The 24,001-nt window shown below is 34.6% G+C and overlaps 1 protein-coding gene across 3 annotated transcripts in view; it reads left to right on the top strand.

Moving 5' to 3' along the window:
* LOC137475653 (cadherin-19-like) overlaps positions 1-23,724 on the top strand; it is a 111,236-nt gene extending 87,512 nt beyond the window's left edge. For all 3 annotated transcript variants that reach the window (XM_068193190.1, XM_068193182.1, XM_068193194.1), the window contains exons 6-12: positions 607-791; positions 1,852-2,109; positions 4,482-4,614; positions 11,510-11,631; positions 17,665-17,782; positions 19,720-19,971; positions 22,261-23,724. In XM_068193190.1, coding sequence (XP_068049291.1) covers positions 607-791; positions 1,852-2,109; positions 4,482-4,614; positions 11,510-11,631; positions 17,665-17,782; positions 19,720-19,971; positions 22,261-22,754 — 1,562 coding nt within the window. In that variant the 3' untranslated portion in view covers positions 22,755-23,724. The remainder of the gene's footprint in view (positions 1-606; positions 792-1,851; positions 2,110-4,481; positions 4,615-11,509; positions 11,632-17,664; positions 17,783-19,719; positions 19,972-22,260) is intronic.
* The last annotated feature ends 277 nt before the right edge of the window (positions 23,725-24,001 follow it).

Raw genomic sequence — 24,001 nt, 5'->3', positions numbered from 1 at the left:
ATTTGCACTACCTCAGCCTAAAATCTGGATAATGGGATATGTAGCATCATTTTCACTCTCCTTCTTTCTTCTTTTCCTCTATTCATTTTTTTTCTGACACATGCTAGAGAGTTTTTGGCAAATAATGTGAACCTCTCTGCCAAGGTAGTTTCTAGCAGATGTGGGAGCTGCTCATTGCCTACCAGAAAAAACCGTGCTGTTGGGAAATCCTGCCCTTCACTGTTTTTTAACTATGTTCAGTCACAGAACCATAGAATAGTTTGTGTTGGAATGGACCTTTAAATGTCATCTAGTCCAACCCTCCTTGGGCGGGGATGTTCAGAGTTGCCTTCAAACTGACCTAGATTTTTTTCAGAGATGGAACATTCACCTTGTCTCTAGGCAGCCTGTGTCAGAGTTTCACCACCCTCAGAGTAAAAAACATTTTTCTTATATCTAATCTAAACCTTCCCTCCTTCAGTTTAAAACCGTTAGTCTATACAATGGCAGATCATGTCAATTGCTCCGGTAGATGGTGGGGGTTTTCCCAGCTCTCTGAGAACCTCAAGCTACAACACTTATTAACCATGGCAGATCACTAAACTTTGCCAGCATTTTTTTCTTTAGGACTCTACTATATGAGTGTCTCTGAAGAGGCTCCCGTGGGCACCACCATAGGCAAAGTCTTTGCAGAAGACAGAGACATTGGAGACAATGCAGCCATGGACTATTTCATTGAAGCAGATGGCTCAGGTGTTTTTAACATCATTACTAACGATGAAACTCAAGAAGGAATTATCTTACTGAAAAAGGTGAGATCTCAGAAACTTTAAAAATAACTCTATTTGAAAGAAAATTCTCAAGCAACCTGGATGTGTAAAAAAAGTCTACTGCTTTGGATTGTCTAATTTTTTTCTTTAGGCTTTGTGATTTGATTGGAATATTATGAGGGATAAAAAAGAAAAATGCTTTTCTTTCTGTTGACATTTTGACTCATTCCTATTACTGCTGAATATAATAGTGACAGTCAGAGTATCTTAATGCTATCCCTAACTGTGCCACACAGTGTATCCCATTGTGAGATTATCTTCTATCTCTTTTGTACATTGCCTGTAAAATATTTATCAATAAATTGCAAGAAATCTCACCTAACTTCCAACACCTCCTGTCAACTGAAACAAGAATTTATTAATATATTAGATAGTGGAGATTTTTTTGGGACACACCTTTAAAAAGATACCAAGTACAATGAAAAAAGACCAGTTTATGAATTAAGGAAAATTAATATTATTTTATACTGTGTAATTTATTTTGGAGTCACTCAGGAAGATTTCTCAGTCATCTCAGGGATCATCTGAAATGAAGATAGAGTTCAACAGCCTAGTGAAATGTAGGACCCTGAAGAACTGAATGCTTTAAGTGTGAGAGATTTTTGTTTTGTTTAGATTTTTTTGTTTGTATTGTGGGCTTTTTTTAGTTTGAAAAGATATTTATTTAGTAGGTTATTTATTTATTTATTTATTTATTTGTTTGTTTATTTATTTAATTCAGAAGATAAAGACTATCTAAAATAGTAATGAAACTATGTGTTATTAGGGTTGACATTTTATGGGAATTCTTTTTTACAGTGTTGCTTGACTGCAGCATTACAGCCAGCATGAAATGTTAAAGCAAACAAGCACATTTGAATTTGAAAGTGTTTTTTACATAAAAAGGAAACCTTAGAATTAACTTGTAGTAGTAACCATTTTTTAAACATTCTTATAAGAACTGTAGCACTACTTTGTTTTTAATCTCACACCATTTATTGAACTATATTTAATTTAAATATGAAGAAAGAAATATTACAAGTCTCACTCTCTTTCTTAACAGAGAGTGGATTATGAGAGCAAAAGGAGATACAGTATTCAAGTCAAAGCTGTAAACAGACACATTGATGAGAGTTTTTTGAAAGAAGAGCCATTTGAAGACACAACCATTGTCAAAATCAATGTGGAAGATGCTGATGAACCTCCAGTTTTCACCTTGGAGAACTACGTGATGGAGATTTTTGAAGGAGCTATGAGTGGTGCACTGGTGGGAGTTGTAACTGCCAGAGATCCAGATGATGAGGGGAGTCCAGTCAGGTACCTGTCTAAAAATGTGAACAGGCCACAAATGCAAATGTAGTTGATATTTCCAAAGGGTATTTCTGTTCCTCACCATAGCTCATAATTACAGTTAATTGTGCTTTTACTCTGATAGCCAAGGTTATTGCAGATGTCATGGTTTAAGCCACATTGGCAGGTAAGGACCATACAGGCCCTTGCTTACCCCCACAGCCACTGGGACGCTAAAGAGAATTGAAAGTATAAAGTCGTGAGAACTCATGGGTTCAAATAAAGACTGTTATTTATTTTTTAAAATTGAGATATAATGGTGGTAATAATAATAATAATAATAATAATAATTAAAAATAGTATCAAAGAACAAAAGAGATGGGAAAAAATAAAATCTACAACAAATCCCCAAGGAATAAAAGTGATGCCAAAAGACCCAAAACAATTGTTCACCACAAGCCAGCTGACACCTAGCCACTCAACCCAGCAACAGTAGATTCTGCTTTTTATATTATCAATGATAAATACTTTTGCTGTCTCTAAATGAGAAAACAGGTAATTAATCTTTAATATGGGATTTATAATTAAAATAGCTTCTTGAATTGCCTGACATCACTGTGTACTATGCAATTTAGACAAAGCAGGATACAGTGACAAATGGTTGAGACACAAAATAATTTATAGTGTGTAGATTTCTAGTAGGAGAAATACATATATATTATTCTACGGCTTCAGAGCTGTAGGTGGTGATTTGTTATGATTTTCCATTAATTTGCTGTTATTTATTAGATTAGTAATAGCTTAAATTAAACAAGAAAAAAAAAATACATGGATTTTTTTTGTTTCCCCCTTTAAAAGGGCTCATTTGTGGTTTGATTAGATGACTTCAACATCTCCTGTGGAACAATTAAACACTAACACATATCTATATCTTCTTAGTCAGAAATGTTTTGGAGGAACTGGCTTCAAATTGAATATGTCCACATAGTCCCAAAACAGTGATACAGGTATTGCATCAATGAGTTATTTTAGAATAGAGTATATCACTTCCAATATAAAGATATGTTTTTTTAGGCTAAGTGTGGTGACAATTAATCTAATTTTGAAACAATTCCTATCATAAATGACAGCAGTTACTTATAATATAGACAACAACTTGTGTTGCTTTGTGGACTCCAGGTTTCAAACAAACAAATAAGGTGTGCAACAAAACCTCACTATGTTAGTAATAAAAAATAAAAAAACCCCAAATACCTAATATAATTTTTCTGAAAAATGTTTATCAAGAATCAGATTATCAAAAAATGACCAAACAAAATGACTATGTCAGAAAAATTATAAATTCCTTAAATAGAAATTATAAGTATCCAAACTTTGTTTCAGATTATAAGAGCTTTCATGTATGGTATTGTTCTGGTTCTTCAATTTATCTTCTTACTGATTTTTAAAAGAGATAAAATGTAGCTATAAATAACAAATTAGAGAATCATTTAACTGCTGACACAATGTTTGAGCTGGAGCCCTAAGTGTCAACAGGAAACAGAAAGGCTTTGTTAAGCAGAATTTAAGGTACAATAAAAAGGAATAGTTGCATGTGGGCACACCAAATTAGAGTGGAAAGAATCTTTCTACTATTCAAACAGGTTTTGTTTCCATGAAATAGACTTTATTAGCAACTGCATCATATAGTCTTTTGCTTTGTAGGACATTAAAAACATCAGTAAATATATTTTACATTTGAACCAGTATCTCTGGTTTCTATTTCAGTTCATCTTTGTCCTGCAACAAGTGGTTAGACTTTAACAGCTTGAGTGGCATGTGTATATATATGTGCACATGTACACATCCACAGCATCAGGAGTCTTTTCAGCAGAGACTTGAGAGCACTGAGTCTTCCCTGCAATCATCTCCTGCATTAGGATTTTGTGCTCTGCCTTAGTGTCACCTCATTACAGATAGTTGTCTGTCTTTATAATGCCCATTCCCTTGGCATCAGAGCATGTCAGCAATGATAAAATAGATTTGCCATGATACCTCCACTTAGATGTTGGTGTTATTCATTTCACAAGTGGCAATTTTTCTGTTTCTTTTCAATGAAGTCATTCACCTGCTGTGAGACAGACTTAGAAGTAAGAATGAATAATGCATTTCGGATTCAGTTCATATTAATATAGATCTGAAATGTATTTAGTTTTATAAAAAGAATAGCTTTGATCTTGGCAGCAGTGAATTTTAAATGTTTATACATGTACATTTTTCATTATTTATGAGTTGTTACAGCACACATTTATATGCGTATATGCACAGCTCTGTTTTCTCAGCTGACAATAGCTTCCTATGTCCTTGCCTCTGATGGAACTTTTCAGTACTACAGAATGTCTTTCCTTTTTTTGGTGCAGGTACTCTATTGTCCACAGCACTCATTTAAAGAGACTGTTCAGCATCAATGAGCACAATGGAGCAATCATTACCACTGAACCTCTGGACCGAGAGATAGCTTCTTGGCACAACATAACTGTTACAGCCACAGAAACAAGTGAGTAAGAAATGTAAGGAATGCTGGGGATTTTACACTGGGAACTGTAATTATCCTCTGTATGTGCCTTCTATTAAGTGGAGAATACATTCTTCTTTCTGATTATATTACTGTTGCTTGCTACACTAAGGAGCATTATTAAAATGGTTAGTTAAATAGAAGTGGAATGTATTTGAGCTCCCAGGTCCTGTGCTTTTTCATAAAAGATGACCTTATGAAAAAAGAAATTGTAATAGGATCAAGAGTGTAACGCTTTCAAGTTACACTGAAGCATAAGAATTGCTCCTGCAGTGCCAGATCTTATGTTAAATTAGACCCTGGCTAATTTCACACCAGATTTTGACTAGTGTGAAATTATCCAGGGTCTAATTTAACACCAGTCAGAAACCTGTGGCTCAAATTAATTGTGAATGTTAAGGCCTAAATCATCTAGATGTCTATTCAGGGACAATTAGAGCCTTGAAGCACCCTTTATATAGATTTTACATGTCAATTTTGTTTGAAAGTCAAATGCAAATTACCTCTGTTGGTGTTTTTGATGGTCTGGTTGCCCTAAATCTGGAACAACACTAGAAATTTAGCAGTCCCTCATTTATAAGGCAGTTTAACTGCCTTAAGTTTAAGGCAGTTTAAGATTATTAGGATACTATTTAAAAACTAATCCCATTCATCCTCAAGAAGGAGGAAAACCATATGAAACTAGACTAAAATCAATAAATCAGACAAATTTTGCCAAATACTCTTAGCACCTCTTCTTTACACCTAAAACTCAGGTAAATGCCATTTAATGCTATGACCACTTTAAACATATATTATTAAACTGAATTGTTGTCAAAAGGAAGACTTCCCTGTAGAAAATTACTGCTGGAAGTTTACTATAGGATAGTCAGGATCCATTTTCATTGAAGTCTTTAACTTGTATTTAGGAATTGATGGTACTATCTTCCTTTTCATCTTCTCTGTGAGATTTTAAGCATGAATTTCATTCTCATGTTGTTGGGCAGATGACAGGTGTTAGCAAATTTGATCTCTGGCATGTCTTGAACAGCTCTATGGAAACACAGCAGGATAACTTTGGCCTAGGCTTTTTTGTTTAGTTAAACAATAAAACAGGAGAGAACCAAATTTTATAAATGAATAACTGTGTCCTGCAGCAAAAGAAAGTAAGACTTTCACGGTAATTAAAATTATTATAGAGAAATGGAGACCTCATTATGTTCAAATTCTTATTCTTTATTTCTTTAATGATTATAAGGACACTGTCTATAATGATATGTTCAAACGATCTGAAGTTAGGTCACCTTGGCCTGGGCATACCTGAAAGGATTTGTATCAGGAACTAGCAGTATATTATTCCTTGAAATATAGTCATAATATGTACTGTGTGCATGAGACATTTGGTGGATGACATTGTGGCTCCACTGAAGCACAATCAAAATGCCATTAGAGTTCATCCAAATAAGATGTTCATTGTACCTTAGTCAAGTATTGAAACTGTGTTACAACAGCGACCCCCCTAGAAGCCTGTTGATACGCCTTGACATTCATACACTCCACAAGACTTTTGAGTCCATTGCAACAATTGCAGGGATCAGAGTTCCCACTAATGTGAGAGGCTTGACTCTGTTATTTTGGACCCGTGATGTGGATCATCCTATTCTCATGCCATTGAGGGAGCATGTTTTAAAAGGATTCAGAAGTAGGCATATTTTGTTGGAACTTAAATGTGAGCAGGGAGAACTTGCAAACTGTTGACTCTCCACTTTATGCCTAAAGCTCAAGAAAAATCAAGTTTCCTTTCATAAGTTTTTACTTGGTTGCAAGAAAAATACACCAAGTACAAGGCTGAAGCACAAACAATGGCATTCTAATCCTACCTGAGAGCAAGAAATCCTTAAATCATTACTATCCAATTGAGGGACAGTCAGTACTGGTTTTCCCCTAAGCTCTGTACTGAGGTAGATCAGTTCTGTTTAAGATGTTTTATCAATGATCTGGATGATTGGATCGAATACACTCTCAGTCAGCTTACCTATGGCACCAAGCTGGGCTGTGGGAGGTTATTCTGTTGAAGGGTATAAAAACTCTGCAGAGAGATGTGGGCAGGCTGGATTGATGGGCCAAGGCCAGTAGTATGAGATTCAACAAGGCCAAGTTCCAGGTCCTGCATTCGGGTCGCAACAACCCTGCACAGCGCTACAGGCAGGGGGCAGAGTGACTGGAAAGCTACCTGGTAGAAAAGGACCTAGGGTTGCTGGTCAACAGAGGCTGAACATGAGCCAACATCTGCCTCAGTGGCCAAGAAGGCCAATGGTATTCTGGCTTAGATCAGAAATAGTGTGTCCAGCAGGACCAGGACTGTGATTTTCCCCCTGTGCTCAGCAGTGGTGAGACCTCACCTTGAGTCCTGTGTTCAGTTTTGTGCCACTCGCTTCCAGAAGGTGCTGGAGCATATCTGAGGAAAGACAACAGAGACGGTGAAGGCTTTGTAACACAAGTCCTGTGAAGAGCAGCTCGGGGAGTTGGGGTTGTTTGGACTGGACAAAAGGAGGCTGGGAGGGAACTTTCTCTACAACTACCTGAAAGAAAGTTGCAGGGAAGTAGAGGTCAGTCTTCTCTGTCATGTAACAAGAAGATGAGAGGAAAGGGCCTCAAGCTGAACCAGGGGAAGTTTAATTAGATACTAGAGACATTTTTTTTTCCATTAGAAGGGTTGACTATCATTGGAATAAGTTTCCCAGAGAAGTAAATGAGTCACCTTCCCTGGAAGTGTTCAAAAACCTGTGGATGTGATACCTGGGATCATGGTTTAGTGGTGAGCATGGCAGAGTTAGGTTGACATTTTGACTTGATTAACTGAGAAGTCTTTTCCAACCTCAATTATCTATTATTCTGTGATCAGTCTTACTTAATACTTTCAGTCCCCCCAAAAAAATAACTCACAACACACAAGATTCATTTTACCACTGAGTCTTGCAGTTGTCCTTTCATGGGAGTCTCCAGACCTGGACACAGGACTGAAGTTCTGTGATAATTTCAGTATGGATACTATAAATTTAATATTAAATGTCACCTTGCCTTGGTCACATATATATTTTCATTGATAAACTTTCAACTTTTTGGAGTAGTCCTTTTTAAATAAACTATTTATGTTCATTTCTATTAGGAACTAAAGAAATTTGCATTAGCATAAATGATAGACATACTATAAAAATATAAATTATGAAGATAACATTTATTGTTCGTAGTAATGCTAGTATTATTGTTATCATTACAAGTTTATGTTCTAGCTGATGTCAATGTAAGCTTCCTTTAATCCTCTGCAAATACTGAGTTCTGTTTTGTGTCTAGAGATGGTTATTGCTTTTCTTTTCAAGTTACTAATATGGGTCCCTAGCAATTTAAGTGTCATCTTAATTTTCACACTGATCCAGTCTGTTGAACTTGACATCCTCTTCTCTTAGTCCTTTTTTTTCAAATCCTGATCTCTCTCATAGAGACTGTGAAAAAAAAAATTCTGCTAATTGTGTGATATTTAGGTAATGTAGGATAGTAGTACATTAGCTGAATACATGTTGCCTACCTTCTCTTCAAAATGCAACCCATGCAGTAACTCTGTTTCACCAAAACTGTCATTAAATATTCACCAGGCACTGATTTCAAGAGTGGCTTTGTAATATGTTGTTCCGTCCCAAAACAAAACAGGTGTGATTTCAGAAAAATTAAAAATTTTCATGTTGTTAAAAACTTCCATACATACAGAAATGAGAGAAATGCTCTTCCTTGTCATTTAACCCTATACTAAGGGAAAAAAAATCCCATCAAGGCAGCTATGACACTACAACCCAAATATATTAAAGAATTAGAAAAAAGGCTATTACAAAACCCCCCTGGCCCCTAAAGAAAACCCAAAAAAACCCCCAAAAAAACCCCAACCTTTTATTGAAAGAATACAGATGTGATTCCAACAATGTGCTATCTAAATGTTTTGTGCAAGTAAAGGGTAGGCTTTACGGCCAGTATAGTACCCATGAATCTTACTAACAAGCAAGGTAAGAATAGGCAAAACTAGCTGGGTCCTTCCTGTGCCACTTTTTATACAACTGAAGCCACCAAAGGTATTCCCTGCTTTCTATTAAAGATTACAAAGCTCTCATTTGAAAGACAATGTAGTCAAACCTCTGTCCTATACATCCAATTCTGACTTCAGTAAAAGAATTAAATTAACTCCTACACTTTTGATATTATTTCTAAAAGGAATGTAAGCTACTTTTTATATTTATCTAAAAGAAGCTGAGCACTATTTAGTTGCCTATTGTATGGACGTTTGAGAGAAACAACAAGAGAAATGTCATCCCACAAAGTATTTGCGAAATGATTGTGACAGATCACAAGGTTTGGTAAATTAGCACAGCTGTAATGACTTCATAGGAGGAATAGAAATGTGAAACTGCTGAGTATCTATGCATTTATTACTGTGGTACTTGCTTTTGTTGCCATTTCCTTCAGAAAAAGACTCAAAGCTATCAGCATAGATTCCATAAGATCCAAGAAAACAAATGTTTGCTCCAAGCACCTAGTGTATTATACATTAAAAAAGTAATGTAAAAACCAACCAAACGAATGTAGTTTGAAAAGTGGCAGAGAGAAGTACATTTAGCTTTTTTCCTAAAGGTCAATTTGACTAATTTAAATCAATGTCTTAAGAACTTCTGAACAGGTCAGATGCAGCGACACTAGCATTGAACATGAGATATATTTTAACTGTAATTATTGACATACTCCTGGTTTACATATAGGTGAGTGATATATAGACAGACATTTATGTTGACAAATGTTCTGTATTCCTGGAATATTTTAAGATTACTTTAATCAGTGGAAAAACATCTTCATTACCCAACAACTCATCCAAGTTAATGTGAGCATTGCTATTGCAGAGGAACTTTTCGCCCACAAGAATATTAAATTACGTTGTGGAGAAGCAAATATTTCTTAAGGCTGTACTATGTAAGTCAGGATTCAATGTGTAGATAGGTAAAGGATTTCCAAGAGGTATCCAATATAGAATCAAAGAATTAAGGAGTAGTTTAATTTGGAGGGAACTGATAAGGTAATTGAACCCAACCATGAATTTAGTACTGCTAAGTCTACCCCTAAACCATGTGTCTGCTGCACAAGTTGCCTCATGTTCAGCTGCTGTCAGCCAGTAGACCCAGTTCAGGAATGCTGCTGACCTGATTGCAGGCTCTGCCAGTAGCAGGCAGTCACTCAGATTGACAGAGTGAAGGATTTGCCTTCAGCCACACCTACATACAGGACTCCCACTGCCTGCAAGCACAGACAACCCACTCCCCTCTTCTTCTGGGAAGGCAGAAGATCACTAATACAGACATATACACACATGCACAGCACTCTCCAGGTTCACAAGGACACACACACTTATGGATCCCTGCAGTATCTAATTCTGTTTGCCCAATATGCCTTACTATAGGCCAAGTCCTCTTATCTAATTCATGGGCCCCCAACTCACCACTCAGTGCTCACTTGATACTTGCTTGAAACACACAGTACTCACATATGAATCCCTCATGAACCCCACATTTGCAAGTCTTCCCTCAGTGTGGACCTGCCAAGCACTTCTTCTGGACCCAAGGATCCCTAACCATTGTTGAGTCCAGTTTCAAGTTTGTCAGAAAAACATACACAAATCCCATGCACGCCAAATCTGAGGAGATCACAGACAATTGTCTCCTGTGCTCCTGAGTCAGTAGCTGACATCACAGACCCCCATCCCACTCCAGTATCTGGAACCAATTTTCATTCACACATATGCAGGTCACACCAGCAGCTGCCACTTAGTCCTCGCAGAACACATACATATGCAGTGAGAGAGCGTGAGATTATGCAGAAATATGGCTAAGAAAACATTTGTGAAGAACATGTAAGTTGATAGAACAGACCAGTGATCAGGTGAAAGGTTCAGCCAGACAAATGCATTGGCTGGCCCTGTTTTGCACACAACCATCCCCTTCTATACCCTTTTCTAGCTGAACTCTCTTTGTTCCTCTCTGCATGTATCCCATGGGTCCATCCAACTCCACTGGGTCCCCATTTCCCCAGATCTGGGGTCCCTCTCATTTAAAGTCTTGCCAGTTATAAAGTCCAAGTTGATCTAGCTGGAATTGTTGTCCTGTGTTTTCTGGATAACACATCAATTATCATTAGTTTTGTTCATTGTCATAGCCTCTGTGTTTATTTTGTCAGGTCTGTCTCTTGGTTTTGTGTCTGTTTTCCCCTTTTTCTCCATTGGTTTATCAATTGTCAAGGCCACTGATCTGATGGAAAAACATTCTCACACTTCAGGTGTCCACATCAATTAGTATATCTGACCAGGTTAGGTCCTCATCATCCCCTCTCTTTATCACTTGTCCCTCAGATTTTTGATCCAGTATGTTCTTGTTTATGGCTTCCTGTTTGTCTTATTAATTCCTATTTCACTGGAAAAGGTCCTTGACCAGATAACCTTAGAAGACTCAACACTTTCTTAACACATAACCTTAGATATGGCTAGTACAGTAAATTTTTCTTCATCAACAAAACATTATTTAATTTTTCCTGCTCAGTTTTTTTTTTTTTTTTTACATTTAAATCAGTTTCTGACTGGGTAAAGAAAAGCATAAACAAATCCAAAATTTTACATGAAATATCTTATTTCAAGACATACTATTATAAGGGTACTGTATTATTTATAATAATATAAACATATGTCTATAGGTATTTGTGATTATTTTCTTCCCTGCAGAATATAAGTACAATTTTCTAATCTTTAAATTACTTTAAAATATTTTGTAGATTATTTATAACTTTTTTATTTCTGTCTTTTTTCAACCATTAGGAAATCCTGAAAAAATTTCAGAAGCAAATGTGTATGTCCAAGTTCTTGATGTTAATGATAATGCACCAGAATTCCCTAAAAATTATGAAACATTTGTTTGTGAAAATGCAGTTTCTGGACAGGTGAGCATGAAGTAGTTAGTCATAATTTTTCTCACTACAATGAAGATTTGGTCTGAGATGTTTAGCATTGATTCTTTCAGTTCTGTGAGTACAGACTGCATTTTTCATATTTCCAATATTAGTTCTGTTGATTTATGCATAATATGAAATTTAAATTTCTGTACAGTGATGCATATTTTTCCCCCTTTAAAACAAAATATGTATGCCTTGTTTGTATTTTAAAAAAAGTAATAAAGTACAGGCAGAAACTTCTGAAAAATATAGGGCACAAATTTATTTCATATTAAGGTCACAGATGAAATGGCTGGTAACTTCAGCAACAAAATAAGAACTAGGTCTGGAACACACATCCATTGTATACTTCAGAAAGAAATCTTTTACTGTGAACTGAGTTCAAATCCTGACTAGTTCTGTGCAAGTCTGAATATGTTTAAGACATAGCACTCACAACACCTTTCCTATCTGGCAACTTAATCTATTGTTATATTTAACATCCTTCCCAGGAGATTATTTTCCATTTCATACTTGATATCCACATGAATGGGGTATCATCACTCAGCTGCCCCAATTCCCAGTTACATTGTTGTCTTTCCATTTTCCTCCTGTAAAAAAAATTCCAGGATGTTAAAAAAATTGATTTTTGGGAGTTTCTTGGTGGATTTTTTATTGGTTGGTTTGGGTCTTTTTTAAAGAAAAATATACAAAATAAACAACAACATCCAAAAATACCCAAACAAACAAAAAAAAAAAGCTATAAAGAGGAAAATCTAAATGTTTTCCCACCACTCTAAAGCATTAATTGGACATATAAAATGACCTTTGGGATATCTGTGATGGTTCTGTTCAAACGTTTTATGTTGATTTCTGAGTCAAAGAATCTCTCTTTTTATTCTATTCTGGTTTATTTTGACCTCAATTACTCTGTGGTTAAATTAAACTTTTCCTGTTGCCCAAGTGATCTCTTTATGGCCTTTTGTATCCATTTATATGTTTCTCTATCAGCAACTACTTTGTTTTGCATTTGGAAATCTTCCTGTCTGCAAAGGCTACCTCTGTTTGGGAGGTATATGGAGTAAGCCATTTCTGTTGGTCTTTGGGTATCTCACTGACAGATAAAAGTGCAGGCATTAAATCAACTGCACTTTATGCTCCTTGGCTTCAAGACATCATGAATTAAATATAGATGCTTATAACATGGATATTTGTTATCCATGTTTTGGACTTGCCTACGAGATAAAAAACCCAGGTGATTTATTTCTCAAGGTTTTTTAGTATTCTATAATTGCCTGCTGATAAATAATATCTGTATGCTAACCTATCAATAGCTACTTTTCAATATCAATTACATATATATATTAAGTATTTTGAGAATCACTGGATAAAGCTGTTCTGTAAAGAATAGCAATGTTAACAATTACAATAAATTATTTTAGTATAGTACACTGAATAATTCTTCTTTGACATTGCAATATATGAATGAGGGATGAATGTAATATTTTTCTCACATTACAGAATAACATAATATTACTTTATTTTTTTTTTTTTCATTATTTTCATTGTATGGGTTTTTGAGAATCACAGGCATCTCTAGTTTAGCCTGTTGAGACTTTGACAATAATGTTAAATAATTTTCTCATTAACAAATTATCTTAGGAAGAACAATAGGAAAATTCTACTGAAGTGCATGATTATCACAGTCAGAGTTTGTGATATTTTATTCAGTGTTTAAGATTAGAACAGAATTGTTAGCTGATGCATCTTCTTTGGTGTTAACTTTTTTTTTTTTAATTTTTACTCACAGAAAAAATATCCTTTGTTTTTCTCAGTAAGAAACCAAAAATTCAAATGTGATTTTAAAGGTGGCCAATGAAATTGTCCAGTGAATAAGAAAATTTACATTTCAGAAAAATTAGTTTAAGCAATTAAAGGACTTATTCAGGATATTACATACCCTTTTATCTTAACCATATTTCTGCAATCAATTTCAAACAGCTATGGAATCTGCTTACATGTTAAATTTAGATTAAAGATCGTATAGCTACACTATCACACCTGTCTATCCTTTTAGCTGGAATCATTGTGCTGGGAGATATTTTCAGAGATGTTCTGCACTTCTGCAATTTGCTTCTTACCCTGGTCTGACCTGAGTTGTGTCTCATTTCATGGGACATTCCAAAATATATTTGCATGAGTTAACAGTGTTTAGGGGAAAAGGAAGGAAAGGCATTGCAGAGGGAAAGATACCACTAAAAAATGAATTGTCTTATTCAATCTAGACTTTATCTTGGTGTCAACCTGGTTTACTATAAAAGTAATTTAGACTGAGGTCAGAATTAAGTTATTTTTACATAGCCTAAGATTATGCTGATTTGTGATATCGAATATATTACAAAACACATCATGAGTAAAATTAATTGTTGTCCTAATTATCCAGACTCAGATACAGTTAATAATAGCTTCAGTCTAGACAAGAGGGCTTGCTTTGAAGTTTTGGATTTTCTGAAAGACAATGAAAATTCTTGGTCTGCTTTTATTGTCTAAGTGCTGATCTTCAAGCCCGTGTTTGGTGTTTTTGTGCAAGTTGCAGCTTTGTTTAGCTTAGCTTTCACAAGTCATTCAAACAAAAGGATTAGATTTCAGTCTGTGGGACTATAATCCAAATTTGACAATAAAAATGGATGTAAAGAAGACAGGTGTTTTTGGTATCATACTGAATGCATTCATCATGTCTATAAGACATTTTGAATGGAATTTTCACTATCCATTTAATGTTAAAGTTTAGTACTGTTCTAAAATACAGAAGCCAGCTGTATACTACACCACAACTGAAGCTTTCTTTAAAACAATGAAAAACATTTTCACTGCACTGCCACCATTCTATAAATTGTTTTCCAAATGAATCGAACATGAAAGTTGCACTGTTAAATAGTCTTCTGTCCCACAACAGCTATAGTTATAGTCAGATAAAATAGAACAATATTAGTAAGGCATTCAAACCTGTGATTTCCTTTTGATTAGACCTTTTGACTTTATGTGTAAACACAGTAAATTATGACCACAATGTTCTATTAATTTTTTATATTTACCATTTTTGGGTATGTACAGTAAGTATAAACCTTTGAACTTCAAAGGAAATATTCTTTACAAAGAGTCAAAACACCAAGATGACCAAATCCACCCTAACACTAGAGACATCTTATCAAGAATAGATTTCAAAAAAGCCTAATTCCCAAGATATTAATAAATTAACTCATCTGGAAGATGCAGCTTGAAAGTTTGATGTAGACCGTATCAAAATCCTTACATTATATGTAAGCAAGCTGACCATACAGAACGTACCTATGCATGTTAACTTCAGGCCTTTTGTGAATATTGATCTTTCTTCCTATCAGAGAGGAAGCTGATTTCAGCTGAAGATAAACTGTACTGAACATACCTATATTCCAAATTAATGCTGTCATCTCTAATGCATATTTATTCTGGTAATTCTGAATTGATTTAATTTGGGGATCACATATGAAGTGATTTTGATATTAAAGCTTGCATAGCAATTTTTATTAGATTCAAAGTAGTGATTGAGTATACAGGAACTTTGAGTCAGGGATATGAAAAAAACCAAATTTATTTACTCAGTACTTGGCACATAATAAAATAACAGTTACAGTGTAACTGAAAAGTAATCATTTGTTATTATTTCTATACATAATGAAATGTAGAATGACATAATGAAATGTAAAATGACAGAAGAAAAGAGAGGAAATCTTTAAACAAATTATGTGAGCATATGATTAATGTTAAAAATAAGTAGCTTATTAAAACTGATCCTTTCTAGCAAATCATGGTGCAAAATTATTTCTCCTAGCAGAGAAAAGAAAGTGAGAGGTAAGACAATGTTTATTATTTCATATTGCATGTTTTCTTTAACATTTGCGAAACGCATCTGAGCAGTAATGATAAGAAAATAAAAAGTTAATAAAACCCTCAACAATTAATGCATCCTTTAGAGTGTAAAAACATGATGAAGCTGTGAAAGCAATATATAATATAACAGACTCTTACACCAAGCTCTACCTGCAGATGTGCTGAGTGTAACTTGTGATGTTTTGAAACAGTGGGCACAGTGACCCATGAAAAATTCCTTTTTCTGTTTTATGTGGACAATGATTCCACAACATTATATCTTAGCAGAATGGCACAGGTGGGAGACATTTATTAGCGCATGTGAGCAAACATAAAAAAACACCTCAGTGTCATGGCATGAGCTTTGTAATTGTGAATACTTTGCAGATAAGTACACAATTTTATTTATAGTTGAGCAGAAACATATTAGGAATATTAGGTTTGTGCAGAACAGGACAGCACAGATCAAAGCAAGGGATGGTGGTTTGGGTTTTTTTCAGTTAGCCACATTCTCCTTAGAATTTTATTGATTGAATCAGATATAGATAAAATGTACAGAACCAAATGCATTCTATATGTAAAATATAGAAGTCAATAATGAAATAGCAAAACAGTATCTAATTCACAACTGCTGTAATTGTATGATTTTCACACATTATATACTCCTAAAAATATGTTTTCAAAAGACATTGGTAATACCTGGTCAAATGAAAATCACTTTTTTTTTTTTTAGTATTCAGGTAGAGAATTTTTCTCTACCATGTAACTGAACTAAAACCAAAACAGAACAAAATAAAACAAACTAATTGTGGCCAAGACATCTTTGTAGATCATTGTATTATTCTGCATATTTAGTACATCTCAATAGGCCTTGAATTTTAAAGACAGGCATACATCCATACCAAGATTTATCCTCATCTGTGACATGTAACCAGCAAATTTTCAAGAAAAGCCAGTATGGTCTCTTTTAGATTTTTAGGTAGGTGGCAAAATATTATAAAATGTGTCCTTTGCAATTTAGACTGGATATATAACTTTGTACCCTATTTCTGTTCATCTTGAGCGTATTCACTTGGCTTGCTTGAATAAAAAAAAAAGAATGTGTGATGAAATTCTAGATTTTTGAAAAAGGATTTAAACAGAAAAGAGTTTTCAAAGGCACAGATGGAAAGCAGCAGTAGTCACTTCCACTGACTTAAAGCCCTGCTTGTGTCATTCAGGTGATGTGTGGTTTGAGAAAATTTGAGGACTCAAGTTCTTGTGTACAAATATATACAAAGAATGAGAGAAATGATAAAATATAGCCGAAGTTCAAGTTCGACCCTTTCTTTTCTGAAAACTGGTGGACTTCCATCAGCAAGGATGTTCACTAATATATGCTGATAATTAAATATTTACTAATTAATATAAGCAATATAGACTTTTTTTAAGCAGAAATACTGCTAATTATTTTAACTACGTGGTTGTTTATTTACAGAGATGAAAAACATTCGTTTGAATGCTGTTATTTTTTATTTTATCTTGCAATGACTGTCTGGCTTGACATATTTCAAAATGAAGGCTATTTTGTTTTCTTGAGAAAAAGCAGCCAAAATTTTCCATAATCAATCTGTTATAATATCTAGAATCAACAATTCAGCACGTGAACTTGAAAACATATGGCACTTACTGGAGCTACAATATACCAGTTGAATGATGTCAATGTGTTTGTGGACTCAAAAGGAATGGGTTTTGCACAGAAAGATTTCTTCTAATGTAAAATGGTGTACTGTTCACCTTGGATTAAAAAAAAAAAAAAAAAAATTCTATATATATTTTCTTTTAAAATATGGAGACTTAATTTGTTCCTGGTCCTTTGATCTGGAAAACATTTTACATTTTCTCAAGATTTTAATGCCTGCCTGTCTCAAATGGATGAAAACTTAAAGCAGAGTACTTGCAGAATACAAGTCTCAATAAGCCTATTTGGGTATTTGGTGAATATTTGCATATTATGCTCTCAGTACAGATTCACGGATCACATCTTCAACATCATGGGTTTAATTTTAACGTACCTGTTATATCCTTTTTATTGCTTTAAAGGACAAGGAAATTCTTTTACTCTTAAACCACTCTGTTCTCTTATTTTTCCAGCTGATTCAAAACATCAGTGCAGTGGATCAAGATGACTCAGCAGAAGGCCATCATTTTTTTTTCTCATTGGCTCAGGAGGATGCAAACAGCTCACATTTTACTGTGAAAGACAATCAAGGTACTGTCAGTCAAGCAGCTTTTTAAGACCTGCCTGATGGAAGATGCAAGCTTCCAACAGGTTCTTAATTTCTTAAAATTTTCCATTTAAATAGAAATTTTTCTTATAAAAATTAGACGCGTCCTGAGGTCAATTTCAAAACAATAATTCAATAGTATCAAAGAGTTTATTTTCCTTTTCAAGTCAATAATATAAACAGCAAAAGGCAGTTTTATTTCAGGGAAAGAAAAAAACAGCTGAGATGAAAAATACACTGGTATTTCTTTAAAATTATTTTTTTAATGCTGAATATGGTGGTCAATTCCAACTTTCTTGTTAAAAATTATTTACCTGAGAAATAAAATCATTAGAAAGAGAAGATTGATATAAGTATAGGATTGTTATTTCATTAATTCAGCAAGACCAACATTATGAACCCAGATAACTAGGAATGGAATCTCATAATATAAAGCAAAACCAGATGGAGATGAAAATATAGGTGTGATATCTGATGGAATTTCAAGGACATGGCCATTTAGAGTCAGTATGCTGAGTCTACAAAGTAAAACTTCTCCAGACTAAGCTAAAGTATACATCGTTCTTATTGACCATGTTAACTATTTGAATGTGCTGGCTAAGGGAACAAATCAATGGAAATAAGTTTTGGGAAGCTCCAAATACACTAAATGGCAATCTACTTCTCAATTATCTTCAAAGTTAGTCAATGTATCAATAAGAATTTCAGTTCCCATCTTTATCTCTCCCACCTTTCCAGGAAGAGATAAATCATCATATTAAGGTCAAATTGTGCACAAGCCTTTCCCAACTTTCCTCTTTCTGCCCAAAACCCAAGCAGACCCTCACACAAAGCAACCCATTCAGTTCCTTTTGGTGGCCACTAATGGGAAAAGCAAAACTTTTTGAAATATGATGCAATCAGATTTCAACCTGCCCCTTCCTGCCACATTCAACAGAAATGGCTGGTTGAATTGTGATAGCCCTAAGGAAGAGAAAAAGGACTGTAGATCTCTAGTATTTTATCTCAGAGTTATTTTCTGAACTATGATAGAAACTTAGAACAACTTATATGTGAGGGAGTTAACTTCAGTATAGACGTATTGTGCAAATAATGTAGAAACCTTTTTTTTTACCCTACTTCTACATGTACACACATGTAGTCTTTCGCTCTGCCATGAGAAAAAATTCTGACATGAAAATATTTCTAGCTTCTTTTTTCTTCTTTTCATTACACATGTGTGTAGACAGGACTATTCTGTTTCACAGCAATCTAAGTTACTTACTCTAACTGATATGAAGCAGGACCTGAATTTAAACTGTTTACTGTGTCTTTTACAGAACAGATTTCTAGGCACTAATACTTAAATAAAAAGCAAAGTGCAAGCATCTAAATATTTTTTGCTATTTTAGGTGGTAGAAGTCCAGCTAGCTCCAGTTTTTGTTCCAGGGAAAGAAAAAAAAGACCATTTTAGTGGACTTTTTTCTTCCTTTTTCTTCTTTCCCTTGCCACCTGTTTTCACTATGTGCTGATAGAAACACTTTTTAACCTTTTTGATTGACAAACTGTCTGTATTTCATCTGTGAACTTCTGGCTTGGTAGCAGCTGGATACATGGAACCATTTTAAGAACCAATTAATTAGTCTGAGCAGGTGCCAGGTACTGAAAAAGATGTCAATTTCTTTAGCTCTGAACATTAAAACCACAGCTCCTCAGTCAAATTTTATTATTGCCCCTGGAGTACATATATCAAAACCTAATACAATTTATTCATGACTGACAAAATATGCACCAAATGTCAGTGCCTGCTTTTGCGTTTTTAACTTTTGTTAATACGTAGTTTTGCACAGTACGATTGCTTTTAAATAGGTCAGATTCCACTAAATATTACTGTTGTTACAAGATACATAAATGCATATCATCATAATAATTTATCTTCCAGATAACACAGCTGGAATTTTCACAGGAAAAAGTGGCTTCAGCAGGCAAGAGCAGTTTTTTTTCTACTTGCCAATCTTAATTCAGGATAATGGAACCCCACCACTGACAAGCACAAATACTCTCACTGTCACTGTCTGTGACTGTGATACTGAAGTTAACACCTTCTACTGCCGATATGGAGCTTTCATGTATTCCTTGGGTCTCAGCACAGAGGCTTTAGTTGCTGTTTTGGCTTGCATATTAATATTCCTAGGTAAGTACAAGTAAGAAAAATGACTTTGCTTCCTTTTACAGAGGGGTTGGTTAAGTAACAAAAATAGACCTTTGACTCAAAGACTTGAAGTACTGGGCCATTTGTAAGAATTGAAATAAGGTAAATGTTTAGTTTCTTTCCTGTTTTCTTAACTATAATTTCTCCCTTCCTTTCCCTAGTTTTCAGTAAAATTTGAATTCTAACATAATTTCCTAAAAGTTGGGTTTAGTTGAGTCATGGTCCTCTTTACTCTCCTGGTTTTGCAATAACAAAGATTTTAGAGCCCAAAGTCTGTATTGATCACAGGTAAAACTGAAGACAGCATTATACAAGAAAGTTTGCTATATAGGAATATATTAAAAGTAGTAGCACCCTACTCATTCTGCCTTAGGAATGGCAAATGTAGAACTGAGATATAGAATAATAAAAGAAAAAGGGAATCTGACATCAGTCAGAAAGTTCCAGATACAGTGAGTTTCTTTGCCAATTAAGGTTTCATCTCTAGACATCATTTTCTCTAAATGTTGGACATCTCTTTTTTTCTCTCAGGAGGCACCAGCTTAACCTCCAATACATTTGGAAATTTGTGGATGAGAAAACTGGGATTGAGAGTAGTTCAAATGCACAGGAGTTTTTCTAGTACCCCTGTAAAGGTTCTGCACAGCTGGCAAACAGGACTCAAAACCAAACCAACAACTCAAGGCTGGCCGTTCTGGACACCAGCCATTTCTTGACTCCATAGCAAAGCTCAGGGATGCACTACTTTTCCTACCTCCATGCCCTGGTTTCCAATTGAGAACATGGGAACTTAAAATGAATTTGTTTTTCCTAGGCTTGCCTGCATTTCCAGAGTTTTTTTATTTAAATTTGAGCTTAGATATCTACCTTATATCTTTTAGTCAGTTTAATCTTACAGGTGCATTTCAAGTTTTGATTGATGGTTGCAGGGTATCTGAATAGGTTGACTTTATGTTATTGACTTCAGGGAGTAAGGGTCAGGCAAACTGTACCACTGCATTATCCAGACCATCAGGGGAATTATTAATCAATTATTTATTTGGTTCTTACAGAAAGGTTCTCTCTCTAGGAGGAATAAATCCATGGCATCTACTGGGCCTATTCATATCACAAAAGTCAAAGTAGGGATACAGATAAATACATTAGTCCAAGAGAAGAAAAAACTTAATCTACTACACTCTTTACAAACACTCATATTTTAAATTCCTTAATTCTTTGAATATATTTTTGTAATAATTTATAATTAAATAATGAAATGTTCTATATCTATTAAGTTTGCCATTTATCTCTGAAAACTAAGTTTCAAGTAGGAAGTTCAAGAGTTCACCAGGCAAAGCATTTAGAAAACCACCTGTTTTGTGAATACATAGTAAAAATTATTGTTTTCAGTGCTTTCAAGTCTTGTGTTGGTATCTCTGAAGCAAATAAAATAGTTTATTGTAAATAGGTAGAAAAAAGAACTACTTCAGGTTCTTTGTATTCTTAAGCAATTCTTGGTAGTTGTATCTTTTTATGTCCTGATTAAAAAACCTGAAGTCCACAAAATAATTATTAAGTAGAACTGCAGCAAGATATAGCTAAAACTGAAAGAATTAATCTCTCTGAAAGTCATAGATTAATTCAAAGGGATGGTTCAGTTGAAATTATGTGGGATTAAAAAATAATGTTTTAAAGAAAAATTAAGAAACTTTTCACATATAAAAGAAATAAGATCATTTGATTCATAAGCCTTAACAGTAAAATAACACAGAATTTAATGAGTCTTCAAATTTGCAAACCAGCACAACAGAAATAGTTGAACAACATTCTGCATAGTTTGTGGAACTGAATGATTCAACCAGGTGAGGAGGATATCTTGCTCATTGTCTCATTTTTCATTTGGTCTTGATGGGACTTTTATCAGAGAGACTGATAAAGAGTAAGAATTTAAATTCTGAATGTGAAATGGATATATTAAGTGATAAAAAAGCACTTACGCAAAGCATAACCCGTGTTTCCATCAGTTTCAAATTTGCATCTACCAAAAGAACTGCTCCATTTAATTCCCCTTTTTTATAAGTCCCTTTGTAGCCATTTTCCAATACACCCATTGCTCAACTCAAAACCATAAAATGTGTAAAAATTACAGCTCTATAAATTGTTAAGATAGCTTCACTTTTCAACAGCCTTGATACTAAGATAAGAAGCGATTTTTTTAATCTTTCCTAGCACATTCATCGTCTCTAGTTCTGCTTAATTTTTCTCTTGTCCCTTCTCTTTTTATTTTGTCAGTGTTCTTTTTGGCAATTGTAACTATAAGGCAACAGCAGCAGAAGAAGCCTCCCTTTTCAGACAAGATGGAAGAATTCAGAGAGAATATTGTCAGTTATGACGATGAAGGAGGGGGCGAGGAGGACACAGAAGCCTTTGATATTTCAGCACTGAGGACACGCGCTGTCATGCGAACACACAAACCTAGGAAGAAGGTGACCTCCGAAATCCAGAGCCTCTACAGACAGTCACTGCAGGTTGGCCCAGACAGCGCAATCTTCAGGCAATTCATTTTAGAAAAGCTCGAAGAAGCAAATACAGATCCTAGTGTTCCTCCCTATGACTCACTTCAGACCTATGCGTTTGAGGGTACTGGCTCCTTGGCAGGATCCCTCAGCTCATTGGGTTCAAACACCTCAGACATGGATCAGAGCTATGACTACCTTGCAGACTGGGGACCTCACTTTAAACAGCTTGCAGGCATGTATTCTTCCCATAGAACTGTGGGGGATTAGGCGCTTTTTGAATTGTTCTTTTGCTTTCTTAAGTCTCAGCAACCAAATGCAACTGTGGATTCTTAAAAAGGAGGTCATCCCACATTAAACAGGAGAAATAAGAGCCCAAGGGTTTTAATAGAGAAAGTTTTGGATGTGGAAACCTCTTAAAAGGATAAAACACACCAGGGTGTTACCACATGAAGGGATGGAGGTTATAGTTTGAAAACCTTGTGGCCATTTAAGTGCTTAAATGCAAACCTTGCTGCTTTGGATATCTAGATCCTCTTCTGGATACTGAAAATCTGGATCTTGTTAGTACAAAAGGAGGAGTAGAAGCCATAAATGGATGTTATAAACATTCTGTCATCCATAAGCTTTAAACAGTTTCCAAAGCTGACAGACTTATGCTGTTGCGGTTGAATACATACATTAACCAAAGTTAAACAAGCATATTTGTATAATGCTTCATTATATAAATATAATTGTGTGAAAAAGTAGACCCTAGATGTTCTAATACCATTGTCATAAAAGTGCTTACAAGATCATCTATTTATTGTTCTTAGGATGATAAAACTAAAATGTCTTTTCCTATCAGAAAAATTAAAGCACATTATGACATCAGCAAGTATTTGCTGCCATTTTAGTTTTTAATTAAGCTATTGGAAAATGTGTAAACCAATACTTAATTCAGCAAATAAGATAGGAAAAGAATCAATATTTAACTTAAATATTGCAAATGACTACATTATATATTACTGCACTTAGAACAAAATGCTGTCCAAATACAGGCATTTTTTCCTTTTATTAAGAGTTTAAAGGATGACTGATTTACCAGCACAGATTTATTTTTTTATTATGGAATATAAAATTAGCTGCAGTAGTCAGTTTTATTATAACAATATTAAGAATCTTTAAAATGCTAAACTGATGGTTATAAAACTTTATGTATGGCATTAGATAATAAGATAATAAAATGCTTTAAATGTTATCCTCTTTGAAAATGATCCTGAATCATTCTGCAAGACTCAAGTAAGATTTCAAAATTCATTTCACACTGTATTTTTTTCCAGCCATTTCATAACAAATATATAGCTATCTCAGAACATTTCTTTACTGAAACCACTACCCAGCAGCAATTTTGGAACTGAGGTCATCAAATGTTTTCTAAATGGTCTGTCTGGAAAAAAAAAAACTGCCTGTATTTTACTCACCTTTCTTTCACTGTGTACTCATTTTACAGAAATTATATCCTGCAATCAACTGAT

The sequence above is a fragment of the Anomalospiza imberbis genome, chromosome 1 (genome assembly GCF_031753505.1).
Source record: "Anomalospiza imberbis isolate Cuckoo-Finch-1a 21T00152 chromosome 1, ASM3175350v1, whole genome shotgun sequence".
Lineage (NCBI taxonomy): Eukaryota > Metazoa > Chordata > Aves > Passeriformes > Viduidae > Anomalospiza > Anomalospiza imberbis.
This window is presented reverse-complemented; position numbering and strand designations above follow the sequence as displayed.